Genomic DNA, 16,244 nt, shown 5'->3' with positions numbered 1-16,244 from the left:
TAAAATGTTTCGTATTCTAAACGATATTGAATTTATTTCGAAGCATTATTTCGCTTCAATATTTATTTAGTTGTTCCCATAAATTTTATTATATTGTAGTAAAAGAGAAATATAATTATTTTAATCTTACGTAAGATATATTTCCTTCATTTACAATGTTAGAAAAGTTCATATAATTGTATATTTACATAAAAATAAAACAAAATGAACTGTATTCTTCATGAAAACAATATCATAATAAAAACACTAACTTGATTCTTTTTCAATATTTTATTTTTGAAACTTAATTTGTTAAACTACCAAATGAGACTAGTGGCAATTTATCTTTAAATATTTATTTGTAATTTTTAAGACAGTTTAATATTTTATAGTATATATTGTGTAAAACATTCACATACTGAACTTATGTATTTATATTACAATTTTTAAGTATCATTAGAGAATACAGTCGTGTTTGTTTTACATAATATTTGCTTCTTATCTATGAAACATTTATCATATTTTTTGTATAAAAATTGCGTGTGAAATGTCTGTACCTCCAAAGAGATTTTTTTTAAATTGGCATAAAGCATATATGTGTACATATACATACGCATACATCACTGTATTCATGATATTTCTCAACTATTTATGAATTCAATACAATTCCTTTAAGTTCGGTTCTGACAAAGGTGCAATATATATTTTATGCATATTACTATTGTATATACTTTCAAATTGAAAATCAAGCAAAATTTAAAAGCTAAGCTCTTAATATCGTTAACATAGTTAAATTATATATAAAGGCCATCTTTTTATCAAATAGCACTTTCAATAACGTATACATATATCCGTAAATTAGTATAATAAGAATGAATATATCATTATAAATGTGACAAAGTAAGTAAAACTAGACTTTCTTCTACAATATTTCATTATAAAAAAATAATTGATTATAAGAAACACATAATACACATTAAAAAGTATATACGTTTATAAAATTAAGATAATAATCTTCGTTTTAATGAATTTTAAACAATTCTTTTCAACGAATATCGTTATTTCAAAACAGTTTTTCACAAAGTGTCTAATGTTTTGTATTTATTAAAACATAACCATAAACACAATAGATGACTAATATAAGAAGAACAACCAACTAAAACAGTATAACAAATTGAAACTTAATACGAATTACTATTATATCAATTATTTCGTAATAACATCTTGTATAAATCATTTGTTAAACAGAACTTTGGTATAAGAAGTACATGGAAGTATGTAACTGATGTAACAGAAGCTGTTTCTGTGATGAAAACGCTAAGAGGAGCTGATTATAGAATCACACTGATATAACATGTACACTTTATAAAAATTTCAGGCTAAGTACTTATTCATATGCATGAATTTGTAAAAAGCAATATATAAATGTGACAAGCAACCCCTTATTAGTTTTCTTTCTCTTTTTGTATCATTTCAAATTTGTACGAATTTTACGACACATTAAACGGATGCTTCCAATTTTAATTTGTATATAATACAAGCCACTCTTTACAAAAACCAATATGCAATCAAGTTTGTTAATAAAACTTATTAACATAAGATGCAATTTCTTAACTTATGAAAATTACATGTGATTCTATAAAACACGACTTCGCAATTTATAAGATACCTCTCTATAATTGTTTAAAATATTAATTAAGAGCATAATATCATTAAGTATTTATCTCTCCTTATGCCGTAAAAAATGAATAAGTAACGAAATATAACGAAAAATATTATTTATAGAGAAAAAATCGATAGAGAAAATATCTCCAGCACGCGTAACTGTAACATACAATTTTTGATGAAAATTAAATATATCTCACTTGCATTCTTTTGGACTAAGAACGTTTCATTTCACACATACTACATGGAAATATATTCTCCGTTTATTTCTCGTTGTAGTGTGATAAAATTTACTATAGAATATCATATCTCGTATTCTTGATAACTTTGGTAAATGACTATAGAATGTGAAGGCTGTTTCTCTCTCAGTCACTTCTACAATTAATAAGATTTTTATTACGCTAAGGAATTTTTAAAATATATGGAAGTCAGTTTCAGCTACTTTCATTATTAAATATATATAATAAATTCTTTTTTGAAAATCAGCATACGTAATTTAATGGGTACAGAAAATAGCATTGTAGTATTATAGTGGAACATTTCTCTTTTTTTTTTTTTCAAATCCTGTTGCATCTTATGTTCGTTAGGAAAAATTCTGTCTCAACTGTTAAAATTGTAATCTATAAAAAAATACATCGAAGATTATGTATGTTTGATTTTGCATGTTTGTATATACGACGTAAACGAAGATAGTCAAAAAACATGTTTCTCACTTGATATCATATATACGTTTAAGAAGTATTTAATAGATGTTGAAATATCGTTATGAAATTCAAAAGGAAACGCATATGATTAGAGTGATATGATCGAAAAAAAATTTCAATCAAAAAGGTGCAACAATTGCCGATGCTTCACCTCTACTTGTCGGCAATGCAGCACATTCATGCCATTTATTTAAATGGGGATCGTAACATTCAACTGTAGAAATTGTAATTTGCGTCCGAAAAAAATTGATTTCCTGACACTGTTCACCTCCTATAACATAAAGCCTATTATCGGCTGCCGCAATTGCAGGGTATGATCTACCCATATTCATAGGCGCAACGGTACTCCATTTGTTCTGAAATAAGAATAATATTATAACATACAAAAGATTTAAATAACAACATTATAATATATAAAAAGTAAATCACCTTTTCAAAGGAATATCGTTCAACGGCCGTTAAAACTTCTTGATTTTTATTAGTACCACCGACAACGTAAATATATCCATCAAGAATAGTAATTCCCATTTGTGAACGCGCGGTAAGCATTGGAGCTAAATGAGTCCATTCTCTTGTTACTGGATTGTAACTCATTAAATCTTGACTATGCCTGTTATTATGTGTACAACCACCGACTACATACATTAATCCTAAATATGTTAAAATATAAAATCATATTCTATATCTTAATTCAAAAACAAAGAATTCTTTCTATAATTAAATTCATTCACCTTCATAAGCAACTACTCCCATGCTGAATCTCGGTTTAGGAAGTTGCCCGTCAAGTGTCCAAGAATTAGTTATTGGATCATATATCTCTATCGATCCACCAATATCTTCACCCACCCAGCCACCAAATGCATATAAGCTATTATCCAAGGCACAAAGTCCAAATTCACACCTAGGTTCTTCCATACAGGCGATCGAAGTCCATACATTATCACGTGGGTCGTAACATTCACAATTAGCAATAATACATGATTCAAGTTCTCCACCAACAACGTAAACTTTACCATCTAATAATGCAACCCCTGGTAATATTCGTCCTATTCCAATAGGTGTTACCTTACTCCATTCACTATAAAAGATATTATCATTTAATGATCTAACATGTAATATTTTATTGTTTAATGATTTAACATGTATTACTTTTAATCTGCAAATTAATATTAATTAGTATATATGGATGGAAATGTACCCGGTAAATATATCATATTTTTCGATTGTTTCGTAAGTACTTTCAGCAGCTCTACCCCAACTACCTGCTGAATGTTCACGCCGTAATCCACCAATCACTAAAATGTTTTTCTTAGCACAAAGTCTAGGTTGTGCGTGAAGAGGCACAAGACATCCTTTATTTGATACTAAATCCTTTTGTATAGATCTTAACGCAACAATAAGACTCGCGTCTTTACATTCCAAAATAACTCGTTCCAATCTTGCTAATGAACACAGCCGTAAACGTATATGGCTTAATATCTCAAATACGTAACATCTTCTTGTTGGTATATCATGAACAATCCAATTATATGCTGCTTGGAAGACCTAGTAGCATATCAAAAGATCATAATGTAAATAATATTTACTATTATTTGAACTATTAAGTTTACATTTTCAAGAGTATATACAGGATGTTTCAGAACGGGTAGTACAAGCAGATATGGATGGATTCCTTATGAGAAGCAAATCGAAAATATAGAATAATAATATTTTGTTTGAGACTTAGTTTCTGAGAAAACTAAATTTGAAAATACTTTGCGTGCGTGAAACACTTGCCACACTTAAATTGCTCCGTTCCTGTGCTTATGATCATGCAAATGATGATTTTGGTAGAATGGTAACTTGGCCTACAAGATCACTGGATCATCACTGGATCATCACTGGATTATCACTGGACCACACAGGCATTTGAACTACGGATTCTAAATTTATTGACATTAGTTTATGCTTCCGTGATTTGGAGAGTAACAATTTTTTTATAGTAAACTAAACGACAATTTCAATAATTTCTTTATTAATATAAGTCTCAATTCTGCTAAAACATAGTATTAGTCAGTGTCCTTCATAATATGGTCAAAATAATAACATATAATACAATCGGTTAAGTCAAAAGCGTTACAAGTACCCGCGAACACGAAAAATTTTAAAACTTAATTTTCTGGAAAACGGGGCCGCAAATAAAAAGTCATTTTTTTATATTTTCGACTTTTGTAGAGAATCTTTACCCATGCCCACTTGTATTACCTGTTCCAAAACAGTCTATATAAGAGTACAAACCTGGAATTCAGTATCAATATGAATATAATCACTACTGAGAAAATGAACAAGATGTTCTTTTGGCAGATCCAAAAATTCTTCCTCTTGAGATACTTGAGGAAAATTGACTTGTATAAAGCGTAGGGCAGTTTCCAAAAGATCTAATCTGTTATGAGCTTCTGCAAATCTATTTAATATAAATATTTTAGGAAATAGTCCTTTACAATAATCTAGGTATATGTCTTGCTCATGTCTTGCTATAGTCTTGCTCATCTCACCTATAAATCCCAAGGGCATTTGAATAATGCAGTTGCTGTTTCAAGTAAGTAATGCAACCAAACACTACTTCATCTAATTCTAGCATATCAGCAGCTGCAAATAATTCTTGAACATTGTCCTGGGTAATATCAACATTCCCAGAGTAAATGAAATCCACCAAGAGGGAAAGTATATGAGCTGATACTGAATGAATTTCTACTAATTCCTGTTGTTCTTCCACCAAGCCACCAGTGAACATAGCATTAAAATAAGCACTTCCTGCTGCTAAAACCGATCTGTGTGCTCTAATAATGCTTCCACCAGCGACCAGGCCTACATCACTAAACTGATTTTTTAGTCTTTGGGTATTTAAATTCCTTAAAACTTTCGGAGCATATTCCCCCACAGCATAAACGGTATTGGAAACATCAGAAGTTTGTTTTACTGGTTGTGTTGCAAAACCCATATTATTACAGTTATGGCCATTCTTTATTGGTGGCACTGCACCATCCGCCATGAAACTGTCAAGTTGTCCTTTATCTGCAGTTCCTAATAAAACAATTATCTCCTTTGTGCGATTATAATTTTTATTTGAATACTTCATAAAAATAATTCTTCCTAATTTTATATAATTTTACAATGTACATTTTGGATTTACAATTAATTTATTATAAAGCAGAGAATTGTTAGTTTTTAAATATTATTAAAAATTTAAGTCATCTAAAATCTAATATAAGGAGAATAAAAAATATGACACATAATGGCAACTAGATTTTAATCGAATAGGTTCATTTATTACATTTACGTAATAATTATATTACTTCAGGAAATGCAGTGACTTAAACAATTAATTAATTAAAAAATGATATATAGTATATACTTACGGCATATACGCGAAAGCACCTTATAGACGCTTTGAAACGATTTTGTATTATTTTTCCCTTTTAAACGCATCACTACAACCACATTTTCACGTAATTTTATTGCTTGATACCGCTCTTTATTTGGTTCATCCCTTTCTTGATTCCACCAATTATTCACTAATTCGGTAATAAGAAATCTGACATATGTCAAATAACCTATTTAATGTATGAAAGTAGCTACAAAAGAATCACTAATAAGAACGGTATATAACACGTTTACGAAACAATTTACGAACATCAACAAAGATAACATGAACTTGAACTTCTTCTAAACATAAGACTACATATATATACTTTACTTGTAACTGAATAAGAACACCGACTTTTCCTTATTTCTATATATCAAAATTAAAGCTTCTTATTCACTCATTCTACTCGTTCGATTTTGGTAATTCAATTATAAGTTCATTGCCTTTCAGTTATACCAACAATATAATAAGAGTTATCCTATAAACATAATCGACATATATATATTTAATTTTTTATTTTATTTAATCTTTGTTCTCACACAAATATAATTTTACATACATATCGTTCAATAAATAAGTACTCTAATGTTTTTCAGATCAGCTAATTCAATATTTGTAGTGGTACGAATGGTATTTTACCTATAGCTCCATTCATTATGAACAGGAAATATAAATCATCTTGTTCTACTCAAAATTGGGTTTCATGTATCATAGCTTCAAAATACGATATTTATAAATTGTTGTTTCCATTTTTCATATATACATATATTATTTTAAAAAATATTCATTTAGTTTCATTAGTGATTTAACATGTCGACTATGTCAAGGAAAAGGAAAACCCCATCGAAATTAAAGGTAACACTAGTTTCGTACCACATTTTTAATGAATAGGAATACAAAAATTTCCTAACCTTATTTTTATTTACAGAGCATTGGTAATCACGACGAATTTTTAAATCGTATATCGAAATCGCTTTACTATTCGAAATTACCAGTAACTGATTGCCTCAGTTTACCTGTTACCGGTTAGTATCAGTAATTTTAAAAATATTTATTGGCATATTCGCTCTACTTAAATTATATTAATTAAATTGTATAATTTCTAATTAATCTAATATAATAGTCTTAACAAGTTATTTAAGTAAAAAATAACGTATTACTTTCTTATAAGCTATATATTATTATACTTTATCTATTTGATATAAATTTATAAATTGTTGTGATACTTAAGCAAAATTTTTATATTTTAATAATATTTCACAAACAATTATTTTTTACAAACAAATATTTTTCATCATTAATGATTATGTAATTAAACTTTATTCTTAGAATTGGCAGCAGAGTTATTTACTGAAGTGAAAGGTGGTTATACACTTGAAAGATTAGATGTGGAAGAGGCTAGCAGAATATCTAGAAATGCATGTGTTTCCCCATGTTCCCTTGTTTTAGCATTACTGTATTTGGAAAGATTGAAAGATTGTAATCCAGAATATCTTCAACAAGTGGCACCTTCTGAGCTCTTCCTTGTTTCCTTGGTATTATGTTTGCCTCAAATAAGATTAAATTAACTATTGAGGATTATTATAAAATATATTGTTTTTTGTTCTACAGATGGTGGCTAGTAAATTTTTAAACGACGAAGGAGAAGATGATGAAGTTTTCAATGCTGAGTGGGCACTATCAGGTGATCTGACTATATTACAAATAAATCAGTTAGAGAAAGACTTTCTCAAAGCTATTGTAAGTAAATTAAATATACTACTGAATCTATGATGTATGTTATTAATAAGAAATCTTTCCAATTATACAGGATTGGACTGTTTTTGTTCATAATCAAGAATTTTGGGAAAGACTACAGAAATTGGAGAAAGATGTAGCTTACAGAGAAGCACAGAAAAGAGGCTGGTTTTCATATACAGAATTAACTTGTCTAATGAATTCAATGCAATTAATAGCAGTAGCACAAGCTGTAGTAAATATGTCAACCATTTGTTTGGCAACATATACTGCAGGAGTAATTACTCTTTTAGGCTCTGCCTTAGTTGCGAGCTACCTTCCAGGGACAGTACTTAGTCCAAGACAAATAAATAATTCTACAGATATGAAAACAGATTGTAATCCAGTAATGGATATAACCTCATTGCCAATTGAAATTGAAAGTATTTCATCAGAAGATATTTTAATTGATGATTTTATATATACATCCTTAAGTTGCAATCAATCTCAAGAAAATTGTGAATATATTAGAATAAACGAGGCTACTGATGCAAATTGGAAATGGTGGTTAAATTCTATGATGATATGGCTACCGGAATATTCAGGTCTAGAGTCGACAAAAACATTGCGTACAGCAAACGATAAAACCGAATATGCAGACACGTCAATGACAACAAAATTTTTATTCGACATTACTATGTCAGACGAACCTTTTATAAAATTTTGGAAACAAATATTGGGGATTGATTTAGAAATTCTTCTGCACGACTGGAGATATTACGCGAACTGTGTTACAAAATTGACACTCGATCATCAGCACTGAACATCACATATCAAAATATTAAAATTTAACAGGATATATTGTCTATATTAGAAGAGTTTCCAAAAAAGGTATATATATATATATATATATTTTTTACTAACCTGTAACTGGCAAAAAAATTTCTTTATTAACAAATCATTTTTTCAATAAAGAATATGAAATATGGAGGCATTAGTTTTTCTTAATTATGACAACCTTTAGGATATAAGCTCTACAAACAGATCTAAATAATAAAAAGAAAAATGATAATGTCAGAATATAAGACACAGGATAATCTATCTGTTACTACTGCTATTTATACAGTTTTGATAATACATTTACAATTACTTTATAGATTATGTATACATTAAATACATTCATTGTACAGAAATTACACAATATTACATAAACGCTATGATTGTCATAAATTAATGTTGCAAATAATTACGAAACTTGGTCTCGAGTATATCGTAAGTTGATAATTTTTTCTCTACTATTGTACATCAATTTACTATAAAAAGTAAATATTATAATAATAGTAAAAGTTTTTAAGCGTGTAATATTTATAATTTCAACCACCATTATGAAAATAGGAAAAAACAGGAATAGGTGTCATCCCGATAATGCAGCCAATTGTAACTCCGATAACACGTCCCTGGATTATTAAAAATTATTTTCTTATTCGTTGTAAATTCTTAATCGAAACGAAATGTAAAAGTGAATGTATCATACCAAATTAGCGGCTGCTTTTGTTCTATGTAGGTTTAATTGCATGGGAGTAAGTTTTGGTGCTTTAAAACCAACACTTTGAGCAAAACGTTCTACATAATGTACAGACCCAATTCCTATTATATCAGATATCGTATTTCCTAACGCGGCAGCTGCCATAGTCGATATTGGAAATTTTTTATTCAATATTATTTCAATTTGATCTCCCTGAAATGACAACATTACAAACTCGAACATACATAATATATATCCGTAATACATACAGCAACAATCATGATGAAGTTGTCAAGAAAACCAAAGCCAATGAATGGAATTGCATTTGAAATTGCAACTGTAAGAATGTTATATATCATTATATAATATTAATTAAACATCTTTCACAATAACAAGTTCAAAAAATTATTATATTTTATTAGATAGATTATTTTAGTAAATACTTAAAATTGAGTTTATATGTTTCTTAAATATATTTGTTGAATGTTAATATTTAAAATTCATACCTAATACTAGATCTTTTGTAGTTGGTTCTGGAACAGTTTCAGCTGCAAGAGGAAAACGAAAAATGTAAATGTGTGTCTTTTTATAACATGATAATAATTAATTAATAAGTAACTATGAAAAATATGATTCTTGTGTTACAACACATAAATGACAAAGGTTCATGCATTCATTTCTTTATATATACAAAACTTAATCATGTTTAATAACTTTATAAGTGATAGGGAAGTTACTAAAGATTGGCATGAAATGATTACATTATATAATTTACATGAGGAATATTTACTATGGTTAATTACCTAACAACAAATAAAAGAAAATCTATAGGATAAGTAATTAATTAATTAAGTACACAAGATTATGAAAAACAAAATTTTATTCAAATAAAAGTACATTTTTTTTTATCTAAAAAGTACTTACATTAAAGTTTGCTACGTATATGCTAAATATATCTGTATTCTGTGTAAAATTAAGTTAAGTATTCTGTTTTAGAATATGTTCTACAATATGAAAAGAATATTTAGCATGCAAAAACATGAAACATTCCACATGAAAATTTAGTGGAAGTAGCAAAAATTAAATTGTAAAAATATTTTAACATGATCTTTTTTTATATAATGAAAATTTCTAAAATTATTTACCTAAATGTTCAACTTATTTTTATACAGGTATCTGGCTGCATTCATTATGTTCATTGTTGAATTAATAGATGAAACTCATTATAAAGTTCTTGTAAAAAATATGCTTTTTTCAAAGTGTTCAACATCTTAAATCATAAATGTATCAAAGTTACTTAATGAAATTGTGAGAGTTATTATTCAAAAATAGCATATATTGTTTAAAAAGAATATAATATAAAAACATAACTTAAATAGTTTAAATTTCCCTTAAGCTACCATATAGCATTATGTATATTGTGTTAAAAACAATAATAAGTATGTACATGTAATGTAATATATTACCTAAGTGTGGTTCTGTAGTTGTCTTTTTAAAACATCCAGAAAGTTCAGTTAGAATAGAAGAAGTAAGTAAAAGAATTAAAACACAATTAAAACAGTTGCATATAAAATACTAGTTTAGTGCATATTAAAATAAACTTACAAATTGATGCCCATGTAGAATGCAATGGAAGAAAATTTTTTATACTGTTAAAGAATAATGAAAATTGCAATGAATCATAATATGATAATAATAAATATTTTCACCTTTGAAATTCAGATCATTAATATAAAAAAAAGTTAAATCTTAGTAATATAGAATTCTATTATTGCAATCTACTTTAGTAGTGATGCAAAAGCTATTATATTTCATTTTAAAATTATAAATTGTTAATTACTGATTATTACAAAAATTAAATAATGTTCTTAAGCCCTTACCATACTTGCGCATAAACCAATCTTCTGGTACAGGACAATAAGTGCCTGTAGGATCCATATCCCCTAATGATATTTTGCTAGGCCGTCCAAGTTTATTACACCATCGAAAAGCAGCTAATTGGTCTTAAAGGAATAGAAGAATAATTCTCATAAATGTTGTACAAGCAAAATTCATTCATACATTATTCATCAGATTTATAAAAAATAATTCTATTTTAGTGGTAAATAAACTGCAGATTTTTATGCATTTATGAAAAATTCAAAAATAAAAAAGTGCATAAAATGCACATCATATGTAAAAATATATAGAATACCTGAAATAGAATACTTCTATAATATTTCATTTGCAAAACAATTGTCTACCTACCTTCTTAATTATATTTATAGAAATATGAATTTACATAAATATTCGCAGTCTAATGATAATTTGTAGAAAAAATAATTACCTTGATATCCAACTCTATCCTCTTCCGATTTACATTCTTTAAGAACTTTTAAAAAAAGATTTCGTTCTTCCAAGGTAAGCTTAGAGGCTACTTCTTTCGCCTTTTCCTTCGTTAAGGATTCAGGAAAATTTATTTTGCTTCCCGCGCTATAACGTGTCCTCGATATACTCCACGTATCAACAAGAAACGAAAATAAAGAATGCTTTCTTAACAGAAAATTATCCACGCAACACAATTTTTGACGACTGTGATAAAATCGCGATATATTTCTACTAAAATACATCATTTCCCGCGGGATAAATACTGTTTGACTAGTTAAAGTTGCAAGCACCGTACACATCTTTACGAAAATGAATATTCCCTTCCCTTCACGATATTTTGAATCAAATTTACGTGATTACGAAGGCATGTATAGTACTAATACCTAAAATCAATAATTGTGTTTGTTTAGTAGCGATAAAGATACACTATGCTATTAAACATTTAAAGATACATACACGTGCACATATCTTGAGTTACATAGATACACTGGCAATGACTCAATCTTACGTCATTGTTAAATCACATATTTAATAGTCTTAAACATCAAAAAATCATTGATAAGTTTCAGTTATCTTAATCAGTTAATACTACTTTATTTTTGGTTTTCAAATATTTAATCTTTTAATTTTGTAACATCCGTAGTAACATAAAAAATTATTACATATAAAAAACAACTTGCAATAATTTTATAATTAGATGTTAAATATTTGCAATATATATATATATATATATATATATATATATATATATATATATATATATATATATATATATTATCATATACCAGATATGTATATTAGAATATATACTACTTCAAGTGTAAGTAGTTTCTTAAAAATATTATATATATAATATTATGATTTATACAACCTTGACTTGAGAAAAATTTACAAATCAGAAAAAGGAAAACGTTTAAGAAGTGCTTTTATTTATAAATTATACAATATTGTCATTAATTATTTATTAGTTTAATATTATTCTACATCATCTTTCTAATCGTACTGTTTTAATACATGGCCTTCCATATCTACGTTTAGCTTCATCAAGGAAGGCATTTTCCATTTGTCTCACGATTTCGTTAAAAAATAGATTCGACAAATGCGAATGAATTAGTGATTTAAATTCGAACGACAAAGAAAAATCAATGACGCAAGTTTGTGCATTATTTTTTAATCCTGGACTGAAAAGCCATAACGTATTTAAATGATTAAATAATCTACCATCTGAGCATTCAGCTTTTACGAAACGCGGCCGCATTGTCGTCACTTTTGATGTATAACTTTCATTTATAGGTGGAAATCCTATTACTAAGTTCGCTTTGAGCATATCATCACTTTTGAATATAACGTCGGACTTTTTACAAAATGGTACAAAATCTTTATAATTTTGCACGTCAGCTACGACATCGTATATTTGTTCCATTGAGAACCTGCGTATATAAAGAACTTGTCATAATATTTTTAGTTCCTTCGTGAGGTACCGATGAATTTAAAATTGACAATTCTTAAATTTAGGAAACTCACCCTACTAATTTACGACCTTCATATTCTTTTGTTCTTGCAATCATATATATTCTTCCTATATATTGTTTGTTAAAATTTTGCTTATTTTGAAGAACAGCATTTTCAAGCAATAAAATCGGTCTGAAAATGACATTGATACTTTTATCATAGAAATTAATTAAAAATTTAAAAAAATCTCTTGATTATGCATTTAAATGGTTCACCGAAAAAAATATTACTTTTATTATTCTTTAATCATAAAAACAAATTTTATATTTTATTTTAACAATTATAACACATTGTTACTTACATAATATTATTAAAAGGAAAGATTTAAAATTATGAGAAAATATATATGCGAGTGAAATGATAATGACTATTGTTTAAATTTCTAAAAATATAACAGTTATTGAAATATTTAGGAACGCTTGCAAGTGAAATGTACAAATATTAGTTAGGTTATGTATTATAATAATTTGTTTCATATTATAAATTTCCTTTTTTTATGATTATTATATTTAATATGCACTACATAATTTAGTATCTACAATTATTTTAAGAAATTATCTTAAGAATGGTAATTTAGGAAATGGAACACACATACGAAACATAACCTAGATAAATAAGCAATATACAGTTTATACTGAATGGAGTATTTAAAATAAATAAATACAAAAAGTATGTTACCTATACATGATGGTACAAGTTGACAATTCCACTGCATATAACATACATTAATAAAATTTATATACACAGATATATATACATCATATTTTCATATATGCATGCGAAAATTTTGAATGTTATCAATTTTTACAAATACATTTCGTTGGTTTTTGTCTAATTTTAAGCATTTCATCCAATTAAGATATATTTTATATTATCCATGTTTAAAAGTACGAATAAATTCTTTGAATTATTCAAAGTGGAACTACATAAAAAACTGATAAGAAGCATATAGATACATTTAAGAATAATAGGTGATATTTATAATTAAATGTCAATGAGTAGTATATAATGTATAACAAATTTAGTTTATATAATAAAATGAATCCATATTTTAATCTAGTATATTAATTATATTACACAAAATATATTTGGGAGTTGTGTAATGCAGATATTATCAACAAATAAAAGTTTTTTAATTTTAAGCAATTCTATTGAGTAACTCCTTGCGTGTCATTGACATTGATATGAAATTTGACAGTGGGTTAAGACACATTTCTACCCAAGCAAAGATCACAGAAAGGTTGGTACATCCTCACGTGCGTAGCTTACATAACACAGGTACCGCAAACGTCTTCACCCTAATTCATTTTAAAAAATGGCTGGTATTACACCGCAGGCTTGCAAAAATGCACTTCGGCAAGTAAGTATTGATAAAACCCATATTGATAATTAAATAATCACACTTTCTTAGTTATAGATTCTTTTTCTGCTTATGTTGCAAAGTGTTGTGCAAACCTACAATAAAACCTAACTTTAATCTATCGCATCACCGATGTCAATTCCATTGTTTTTTTCGTTTATATATTTTGACATTTATACTTAAACATTGAGAACAATGTCACAACGATGAGAACAATAATTAATTAAATAATGTTACGCGATGCTTTTGTTCAAACCATTATTTTATTTTTTATTTAATTTAGCGTAATAATTGGACAGACTGTCAGTATATAATTCTAGTTTCTTATTTTATTAATAAATAATTTTTTATTGTCGATAAATTCTTTATTGGCAAATATTCAAATAGAACGTATTCAATTAAATAAATATTCTGTTAAATGTATTATATTTGTGAGAAAATTTCGTAACTGTAATTGGCACATAATCAATAGTATAAGATTAAATACATCTATCTAATTAAATAAAAAAAGATAACACTATTTTATACAATAATTCATATTAACTAGCTATTTTTATTTAAATTCATTATTATATTAGTCTTCATTGATTTAGGTTAGAAGATTTCATATTTCTGCAAATCAAAATGCTGCAGCCAAATTAAAAACCTTTGCTGTGTATCGTTGGAATCCAGATAAGCCAGATGAAAAGCCATATATGCAAGAATATAAAGTGGATCTAAACACGTAAGTTTATTTAAAAAATTTTTTTTGTGATTCTGTATTATTTTAATTCAAACTTTGTTATAGCTGTGGTCCTATGATATTGGATGCATTAATTAAAATTAAGAATGAAATTGACCCAACTTTAACTTTCCGTCGTTCTTGCCGTGAAGGCATTTGTGGTTCTTGTGCTATGAACATTGGTGGTACAAATACATTAGCATGTATAAGGTATATACTAATTACCTTTATTGAACAATTTTCAATAATAACACAAAGTTAGATTTAAAATATAAATCCTGATTGGTGTTATTTCAGCAAAATTGATACTGATACAAATTCAACTAGTAAGATTTATCCCCTACCACATATGTATATCGTAAAAGACTTAGTACCAGATCTAAATAACTTTTATAACCAGTATAAAAGTATACAACCATGGTTGCAACGTGGTGATGGACAAGAAAGTGGTTCAAAGCAATATTTGCAGAGTGTTGAAGACCGTAAAAAATTGGTAATTAAATATTATAATTGTTAATGGAATTTTATATTTTTTATTCTAATGCAATAATGTGTAGTAATTAGTAATAGTGCAATAAAATATAATTTTTGTGATATAGGATGGTCTCTATGAATGCATCTTATGTGCTTGCTGTAGTACCTCTTGCCCATCATATTGGTGGAATGGTGATAAGTACTTAGGACCTGCTGTGCTTATGCAGGCTTACAGATGGATTATTGATTCGCGTGATACCAAAGCAAAGGAACGTCTCGAAAAAATGCGAGACCCATTTTCAGTATATCGTTGTCACACTATTATGAATTGTACTCGTACTTGTCCAAAGGTAATTTTAAATGATCTAAAAAATATAATTCTTCAGTGTAAAATTATATGTTTTTTTAAAGGGTCTGAATCCTGGCAAAGCTATTGCAGAAATAAAGAAATTGTTAGCCAATATTAGTGAGAAACAAAAACCTGGCATTGATGCTGCTGTATAAGTGAAAAATGAAAATGGAATTAGTCAATCATATGTACTTTTCGTTCATTATAATTAAATATGAAAATATGTTTGATTAAATGAAAACGAATAAATATAGTTAATTTAAATTATTTAATAAAATAATATATAGTTGAAGTCAAATTTTTCATAAACATCGAATATGGTTTACTGTAAATAAAAATTCCTTCTGATATAAATGATTTTATTTGTATGTACTTCAACTATTGACTTTTATATAAATATGGAGGTGAAACATAATATATTGAAACTCATTAAATAAATGCAATAGAATATATTCAGTACTTTATA

At 27.3% G+C, this 16,244-nt stretch overlaps 5 protein-coding genes across 6 annotated transcripts; 2 read left to right on the top strand and 3 right to left on the bottom strand.

Annotated features, from left to right (window-relative positions):
• Positions 1 to 325: 325 nt before the first annotated feature.
• Positions 326 to 6,192, bottom strand: LOC117209153 (actin-binding protein IPP-like). The gene is made up of 7 exons (XM_033450837.1): positions 5,747 to 6,192; positions 4,883 to 5,411; positions 4,626 to 4,791; positions 3,547 to 3,893; positions 3,080 to 3,426; positions 2,778 to 2,998; positions 326 to 2,704 (listed from the first exon to the last, which is right to left on the bottom strand). Exons 1-7 carry the CDS (start codon positions 5,814 to 5,816, stop codon positions 2,468 to 2,470), a joined length of 1,917 nt encoding a protein of 638 aa, XP_033306728.1. The 5' UTR covers positions 5,817 to 6,192; the 3' UTR covers positions 326 to 2,467.
• A 198-nt stretch (positions 6,193 to 6,390) lies between these two features.
• On the top strand, positions 6,391 to 8,294 carry LOC117209155 (protein CNPPD1). The gene is made up of 5 exons (XM_033450838.1): positions 6,391 to 6,609; positions 6,683 to 6,779; positions 7,084 to 7,289; positions 7,366 to 7,494; positions 7,565 to 8,294. The coding sequence occupies exons 1-5, from the start codon at positions 6,565 to 6,567 to the stop codon at positions 8,291 to 8,293; spliced, it is 1,206 nt and encodes a 401-aa protein (XP_033306729.1). The 5' UTR covers positions 6,391 to 6,564; the 3' UTR covers position 8,294.
• Positions 8,295 to 8,571: 277 nt separating this feature from the next.
• On the bottom strand, positions 8,572 to 11,801 carry LOC117209156. Its single transcript, XM_033450839.1, is given in 9 exon segments — positions 8,572 to 8,927; positions 9,005 to 9,208; positions 9,265 to 9,332; positions 9,502 to 9,543; positions 10,462 to 10,483; positions 10,601 to 10,616; positions 10,618 to 10,644; positions 10,881 to 10,998; positions 11,322 to 11,801. Coding segments are annotated over 9 exon segments (921 nt in total). The 5' UTR covers positions 11,662 to 11,801; the 3' UTR covers positions 8,572 to 8,843.
• A 462-nt stretch (positions 11,802 to 12,263) lies between these two features.
• LOC117209162 (coenzyme Q-binding protein COQ10 homolog B, mitochondrial) lies at positions 12,264 to 13,855 on the bottom strand. Of its 2 annotated transcripts, none has more exons than XM_033450850.1 (3): positions 13,553 to 13,855; positions 12,887 to 13,006; positions 12,264 to 12,792 (listed from the first exon to the last, which is right to left on the bottom strand). In XM_033450850.1, exons 1-3 carry the CDS (start codon positions 13,594 to 13,596, stop codon positions 12,348 to 12,350), a joined length of 609 nt encoding a protein of 202 aa, XP_033306741.1. In that variant the 5' UTR covers positions 13,597 to 13,855; the 3' UTR covers positions 12,264 to 12,347. The 2 variants fall into 2 exon arrangements, with proteins under 2 accessions (XP_033306741.1, XP_033306742.1); XM_033450851.1 differs by having other exon boundaries at positions 13,632 to 13,855.
• A 220-nt stretch (positions 13,856 to 14,075) lies between these two features.
• LOC117209161 (succinate dehydrogenase [ubiquinone] iron-sulfur subunit, mitochondrial) lies at positions 14,076 to 16,128 on the top strand. Its single transcript, XM_033450847.1, has 6 exons — positions 14,076 to 14,234; positions 14,828 to 14,958; positions 15,022 to 15,165; positions 15,253 to 15,448; positions 15,555 to 15,779; positions 15,841 to 16,128. The coding sequence occupies exons 1-6, from the start codon at positions 14,190 to 14,192 to the stop codon at positions 15,931 to 15,933; spliced, it is 834 nt and encodes a 277-aa protein (XP_033306738.1). The 5' UTR covers positions 14,076 to 14,189; the 3' UTR covers positions 15,934 to 16,128.
• The last annotated feature ends 116 nt before the right edge of the window (positions 16,129 to 16,244 follow it).

Source organism: Bombus bifarius, unplaced genomic scaffold (genome assembly GCF_011952205.1).
Source record: "Bombus bifarius isolate JDL3187 unplaced genomic scaffold, Bbif_JDL3187 scf7180000008166, whole genome shotgun sequence".
Taxonomy (NCBI): domain Eukaryota; kingdom Metazoa; phylum Arthropoda; class Insecta; order Hymenoptera; family Apidae; genus Bombus; species Bombus bifarius.
The sequence above is the reverse complement of the archived record's forward strand: the minus strand, read 5'-3'. Positions and strand labels throughout refer to the sequence as shown.